Raw genomic sequence first — 7,069 nt, forward strand, 5'->3', positions numbered from 1 at the left:
GAAACGTGTTTCATAACGGAATGGGCACAGGATCACTCTTGATGTGAAAATCATTAATAGTTTTTATGACATTTTAATCCAGAATTGATAAGATTCTACTCTTTGTACAATATCAATGAACATTAAAATCACAGTGACACAGACATTTGAAAGGAGTAGTTTATTACAGAGCATAACTACCCAGTCTAGACATGAAGCATAATACAGTATGAGCTACTTGTTCCTCTGGAAGTTGAGCGCATGTTGGTAGGAGAGGGAGAAAAGCAAAGGGGGAGTAGAGGAAATAGAAAAGGCACTCTTACGCTTACTGTAACCAACGAGATGACCTCCAAGTGGTAAAGGGAACAAAACCAAAACTTGAACCTATCCCCCACATGGGATGGCCGTGTAAACAAGGCTGGTTTCTCTGTACTACACCAACCAAATGTTGCCATGCCATTGAGGATAGGTAAGAGCTAAAGAATTGCACCAGACATTTTAACGGGAGTTCAAAACCAACCCACTTAAAAATATGATCTACAGTCCAAAAATAAAAAAGGTTGCAAAATAGTCATTAACAGTAGCCAGTGACACTTTGTTGTTGAGGTGGACCAAAGCTTTTCTGTAGGACACTCTGGAGCCTCAAGCTAAACACTGAAAAATGGTCAAGTCAAAAGGAATTCAAGATTCAATAGCCAAGTGTGTTTAAAGCTGCCTTCTGAAACCTCAGCTTCTCTGTATCCACGCTGAGTTTCAGAGAACAAATAAATAGTGTTAAGGTTTGACTCCAAGCCAATAAGACTCTGGCAAAGAAACACTCTTTAGGACAAAGACGGGCATCAGGTTTCTCTGTAGCTACACCTGCCGTCAATATCCTTAAGGAGTATAAGGACCTTTAGTCACTTCAAACCATAAGAATGCAAGTTAAACTACATTTAAAAAGGACTCATTTAAAACTGAATTTTAATGCATAAATAATCCAATTTCAATGCCATCAAGTATAACACATACCTCTGCAGACCAGAGCAGTGACATAGCAGCTTCTGACTTTTCTGTATTACGTCAGAAAACAGCAACGGCCTGTAGGGGCATCTGAGGCTTTAAGCTCATTTGAGAGCTTGAATAATTCGGATTTGGCTCGCCCATTAGCCTGCAATGCATAGCATTTTCTGTGACAACAGCAACAACCCTTGAATTCTAATTGTGCCATTCTAGCATCCTCCACAAAGATGCGGGAATAAAGCTAACAAAAAGGATAAAGAACACTGGGTCAGGGTGTAATTGTACCAGACTGACGAGGGAGGAATGTTTAGAAAGACACTGAGCTCATTTGGGAAGGCGCCAGATCAAAAAAGGACCCTCCGACTATCAAATTCCGCTTCTAGGTGGACTTGATAAATTTAGATGTCACGCAGACTCCATAGCACCAGTGAATTAAGAGGGGTATCGCATATAACCTAATATGCTACCGCCATGACACTGAATAAAAGACTGATTACACTGACGAGGATGGAATGCCAAGAGGAGAACAACTAAACAGCAATTTCGGGGTTTATCACAACAAGAAGCAGGGGAACCTCAACACGTGGGAGATCATGAAGTACTATGGTGAATGAGTTCATGGAACCCATCCAATTCTTTAAACATCGAGTTTCTGAGGCATGCCTCCTGTGACCCAGTATGATACTGCAACCAGCAGAAAACAGCAAGAAGACAAAAGGAGGGAGTTGGAGTGAGGAAGGGAGTGTTAAAAGTTACCATTACTATGAGAGAGAAAAGGGCATTTCACCCCCGGAACCTTGGAGGCTTCTCTGTAGTATACACCAACAGGCCTGGGGGGAAAAGCTTAACATGTTTAGTATTTGAGCTTTTTGGGCACCTCCCAAGGGAAGGAGTCTCGGCCAAAGTGGCCATAGGCTGCGGTCCTCTGATACATGGGCTTCTTCAGATCCAGCTCCCTGGAATACATAATCGAAATATTTAGCAGCAGTCACACCCTGTGACCTCAAAAGGCACACAATCATACTCACACAGGCATAATGTTCACATTAGCCAGTGGGAAGTGTTGAGAGCACCGAAAGTTTTTTTTTTTTTTATTTTAAAGTTGTTAGACAGGCTGGTGAAGAGGGAGACACGCGAGGCTTCGACACTTACCCTGACAAGCAAACTCATCTCTGCGCAGTGTGCTGACTGCAGCTGGAACCCACACTCCAGTTTACAAAAAAAAAAAAAACAAAAAAAAAAAAAACAAAGCTTATCTATCTAACTATGAGCTACAGCACTTCAGCTCCATTGCAAATGATTTATCTATCTACCCCTATAAATGAGACTTTTGCTCACACTACTGCCCACGTGTAAATTTTGACACTATACCATATAATTTTATAGAAAGAGATAAAGCAAAATCAAAGCCTTTGATCACAGAAGCCAAACAAAATTCAAGCTGAAGCAAAAGAAAAATGGTATCTGCTTCGCAGAGTTTGAGTTTCAAAATACATTAAAAAATTACATTAGCTCCAAATGCTGGGCAGGGAAGCCATATAAATAGACAAAACTATGGCACAGCAAACAGGAATAATCTGCTTCACTGAGCAGGTGGCTTCGGAGATTATACATTACCTGACAATGACTCCAGGACGGAGATCAAAGTTCCTCTTCACAATGTCAAGAAGCTCCCTCTCACTCTTGTGGGAGGTCCCGTAGTGGAAGATAGAAATGGAAAGGGGATGGGCAACTCCAATGGCGTAGGAAACCTAATACAACACACATGCACACGTATTTATATCCCGTATAAACAAACATAAAACTTCAGGGAGGAAACTCTTGTAGCCCGTCTCTTTTAAATGAAGAGCAGGGGTGTTCAGCCACTTACCTGGACCAACACTCTCTTGCAGAGCTCAGCCTTCACCAGAGACTTGGCCACCCAGCGTGCAGCATAAGCAGCAGAGCGATCCACCTTTGTGTAATCCTTCCCAGAGAAGGCACCACCGCCATGGGCTCCCCAGCCTCCGTAGGTGTCGACAATGATTTTACGCCCTGTCAGGCCAGCATCACCCTGAGATGAAGAAAAGAGGTTTCACAGGGATGCAACTCACAGGCTCAATATTTTCTGAAAAGCCACACCCTAGGATATTTACCTGTGGGCCTCCGATAACAAATCTCCCGCTGGGCTGCAGATGGTAGATGGTGTCATCATCCAAATAGATGCAGGGAACAACCGTCTTGATGACTTTCTCTTTCAGGGTGTCTCTCATCTCCTCCAGGCAAATATCCTCATCATGCTGAACAGAGATGACAATTGTATGCACACGCACTGGAAGCATGGCGCCACGGTCCTGGCGGTACTGGACAGTGACCTGAGGAAAAAAATGGCAATTTAAAAAGGAGCTGAATCTCATCAACACCAGAATAATTAACAGTAGTTAATAACAGCAAGTATAACAGCTTTACTTGTGTCTTGGAGTCTGGCCGGAGCCATGGAAGGGTGCCATTGCGACGCAACTCAGCCATCTTGGCATTCAGTTTGTGGGCAAGGACAATTGTGAGAGGCATGCACTCCTCGGTCTCATCAGTGGCATACCCAAACATCAAGCCCTGCAGAGCAAGAGACATTTAGTATGTGTTTAAAATGCACATGACTCACTAAAAGACAAGTAACCCAACTTCAGAACAGATTCAAAATGTTGAGAGTTACTACTGACCTGGTCCCCTGCTCCAATATCCTCCTCATTGCGGTCAATGTGAACACCCTGAGCGATGTCAGGAGACTGCTGCTCCAGGGCCACAAGAACATTGCAGGTCTTATAGTCAAAGCCTGTACAGAAGACAGACAGCAGCAGCAGATTAAGACACCATTCTCAAAAAAGACAGCTTACTGACAAGCACAGACCAATACAACAACATGGCACACCTTTGGAGGAGTCGTCATATCCAATTTGGCGGATGGTGTCGCGGACGACTTTCTGGTAGTCCACTGTGGCATGTGATGTCACCTCACCAGCCAACAGGATCATCCCAGTCTTGGCAACAGTCTCTGCAGCAGGCGAAAAATTCAGGAAGAACAACAGTCAATATTTCACCGTCAATACAAACAATAGATTTGAGCCAACATAAAGAAAAAAAAAAATCTCACCACATGCAACTTTGGCATCGGGATCCTGCTTGAGATGGGCATCCAGAACTGCATCACTGATCTGATCACAGATTTTGTCTGGAAAACAGAAGCAACAACGCAGCTAAGCAACACCGGCAACAATAACAGACTGCAGCAAAACCGGCTCTGAATGTAAACTGAAGCACGTTAGCGCCAATGATCAGTCTCGTGCTCTGTGGGAGTGGCCCCAAACCTCCTAACAGTCGCCATTTCAGTGTGTGCACATGTGGTGGGGAAGGGAGGGCGCGCAACTACCCGGGAACCGGAAGGCAAGCGTGATAAACTTCTAAACATTTAACTAATCTCATTTGCCGACATATGTTAGTAAAAACACCCACGGTCGTACGCGGATCAGGCCGACGGATAACGGTACAAGTCATTGTGTCTCGGTAACAGCCCCGGATGATTTGGCACATTCAGGAAAATGCTAACCAATTAACAAATAATGACACTATAATGAAAAGAGCATTCAAGTAATGTCTACGGCAAATGTCTGATACGAGCTGGTGTGTCTGCTGTCGGTGGGTCCGACCGCTCGCGACAGCATCACCTATTCAGCAAAGACGAGCTAGCTAATATTAGCTAGTAGCGCGTGCTCTTGACACCGGCCCAGCTACATTGACGTAGCGGAAAAGGCCGTAACGTTCAAATTTCATTTATAAATTTCCTAGTTTTTCTTATTAAAATGAAACGTGAACATGTACAGCACTTTAGGGAAAACAACGTCGTGAAAAACAGAGTTTAAAAAAAGGGTTAATTCTCAAAAGAACGGCGTGTAGTGTCTTACCGGGGTGTCCTTCCCCGACCGACTCTGAGGTGAACAAGAAGCAGTCCTCGTCAATGAGGGAGTTATGGAAGCCATTCATCTGTCCGTTCATTGTCGCTTGCGTCTGCTGCTGCTATTTAATAAAATGTTACGAGGTTAATATCAAGCTATTCTGGTGTTTCTTCTAACAGCGGTGCCTTGGCGTTTTCGCTCCTCTCCCAAGTGACTGCCCCGGTATCTCGATGTATTGATCCTCGAGCCTGAGCCTCATGCGCAGAGCTCCACTATTTATCCCATGAAGTCAGACGCTCTGACGTCACGAGGAGGCGGGCCATACCATTGAGCCTATCGATGGTTGTGGCATACTGTAACCGGGAATGCATTGCATGTGTGTTTGCCAAAATGTTTCAGTGACACGAGGGCCTTGCTCGATCAGCACCTTTTCGCTTTACCTTTGCGTCGTGTGTCAGACTGAAGTGTGTGATGGGAGAGGGGATTTAGAAATAGAGCTAGTTGCAGGTTGTGTTGCCATTTTACATGGGATGTGCAGGCCAGTCTTGAATAATACAGTTGTTAGATCTGACTCTAAAACAGCTGGATCTGAATTATAAACTGTCACCATTCATCAGTGGTTCTTAAACTTTTCTTTGTCATGCTCCCCCCTCAGAAGCTGAAAAAAATCATGCCCCCCATGTCACAGTTTTTTTTATTGATTAACAACAACTAATAAAAAAGATCCATGTTAAATTTTAGTGAAATAGCCTCAGTGTACTCTGTGTACTTTATTTTCCTGTAAATCATCATCATTCAGCTTTGTTTTACTCCGTAGTTTTTCCCCTAGTCATCCTCGCCCCATGTGCAGAGGGTTTATGCATAGACGGAATAGAGACAATGGGCCCCTGTGCACAGATATGCTTACGGCCCCACCACCTCTTCTACATAGGAGCAAGACATACAGGTTTCATAGTGGTTTTGCCACTTTTTGTGGTAATTTTGTGTGTGGTCATTTTGTGTATCCCTGTGGTTCTTTGGTGTTTATCACCATTTTGTGCCTTTTATTTTGCTGTTTCATGACTGTGATCATACTGAGTCCCCTCCTTATGATTATGTGTTGCCAATGTGTGCCATTTTGCAATTGAAGGCCAAGGGGGCCCCTTACACTTTGAGCTCCTTGGCCTGTGCCCTCTAGGCCCATTCAGTAATTCATCCACAGATCAGTGCAACATGCCATACCTTAACCAAAAACAAAAGACTGTGACTGATTCCTGCACAGATATGAGGAAGTGGCCCGAATGCTTGACCCATGATGCTCCTCAGGCTGACCACCCTTCCCGCTTCATGTCCTGTTGTATGTTAGGTGAAAGTAGAGCTGGCTGTCATTGTGCAAACAGGAATATTCACTTGTTCAGCAGCGCAGTGCTTGTCACAGTGACAGTTGTGTTTTTACAACGTTATAATCAGTTTTAAAAGCTTATATATTTAATTAATAAGTTAGACAATATAGAGACTTAAAAGATAAGATGTTATACTTTATTGATCCCCGGGAGAAATTGTGAAGGTCTAATAAAAGTTTTGCTGTTATACGTTATTTGTTTTGTAAATTGACACCCTAGAGATACGATTTCTATTTTCCATGACGTGTTTCCAGAAGTGTACCACACAACAAATAAATATTTCCCAGAAACCATAATTAGAGTTTGGTATAAACCAACACTGGTATAATTAATCTGATAGATTGCATTCATTTTGGCTATCATAAGATCATCAGAACATGCCCTTCCCTGGCGAAACAACCAGATTAACCTGGAAATACATTTGCAACAAAGTGAAAACTGAAAAAAGTAGAGAGAAGAGCAGGGGCTGAGGTTATTATATCTCAACATAACATAATTGTACTTCACTCAGAAAGCTCTCATCTCCCTCTTACCCTTCAGGCACTGTTGTGTAATATAATCAAAAGCTCTGATAGTGAACATGCTGTACCTTTGCAGACAACAGATGGGTTTAATTACTGTTACTATATGACCAGTTTACCATGGTTTTAGGTGGAAAGTAGGAGGTTTGTTCCTTTGAAAAGAAGAGTAGTTTCAGTTTTACTAACTGTGTTTTACCCAGAAAAGGTTCATATGGAAACTAACTGGGAAATGTCGGTTTCAAAATCTGCGACTCAG

At 43.1% G+C, this 7,069-nt stretch overlaps 1 protein-coding gene across 2 annotated transcripts; it reads right to left on the reverse strand.

Annotated features, from left to right (window-relative positions):
* Window positions 1-145: 145 nt before the first annotated feature.
* mat2ab (methionine adenosyltransferase II, alpha b) lies at window positions 146-5,198 on the reverse strand. 2 transcript variants are annotated; one of them, XM_049578915.1, is made up of 9 exons: window positions 4,920-5,197; window positions 4,112-4,189; window positions 3,890-4,012; window positions 3,681-3,793; window positions 3,430-3,573; window positions 3,117-3,335; window positions 2,852-3,034; window positions 2,599-2,732; window positions 146-1,937 (listed from the first exon to the last, which is right to left on the reverse strand). In XM_049578915.1, exons 1-9 carry the CDS (start codon window positions 5,008-5,010, stop codon window positions 1,835-1,837), a joined length of 1,188 nt encoding a protein of 395 aa, XP_049434872.1. In that variant the 5' UTR covers window positions 5,011-5,197; the 3' UTR covers window positions 146-1,834. The 2 variants fall into 2 exon arrangements, with proteins under 2 accessions (XP_049434872.1, XP_049434873.1); XM_049578916.1 differs by having other exon boundaries at window positions 146-2,732; window positions 4,920-5,198.
* Window positions 5,199-7,069: the final 1,871 nt, after the last annotated feature.

Source organism: Epinephelus fuscoguttatus, linkage group LG6 (genome assembly GCF_011397635.1).
Source record: "Epinephelus fuscoguttatus linkage group LG6, E.fuscoguttatus.final_Chr_v1".
In the NCBI taxonomy this organism is placed as follows: Eukaryota; Metazoa; Chordata; class Actinopteri; order Perciformes; family Serranidae; genus Epinephelus; species Epinephelus fuscoguttatus.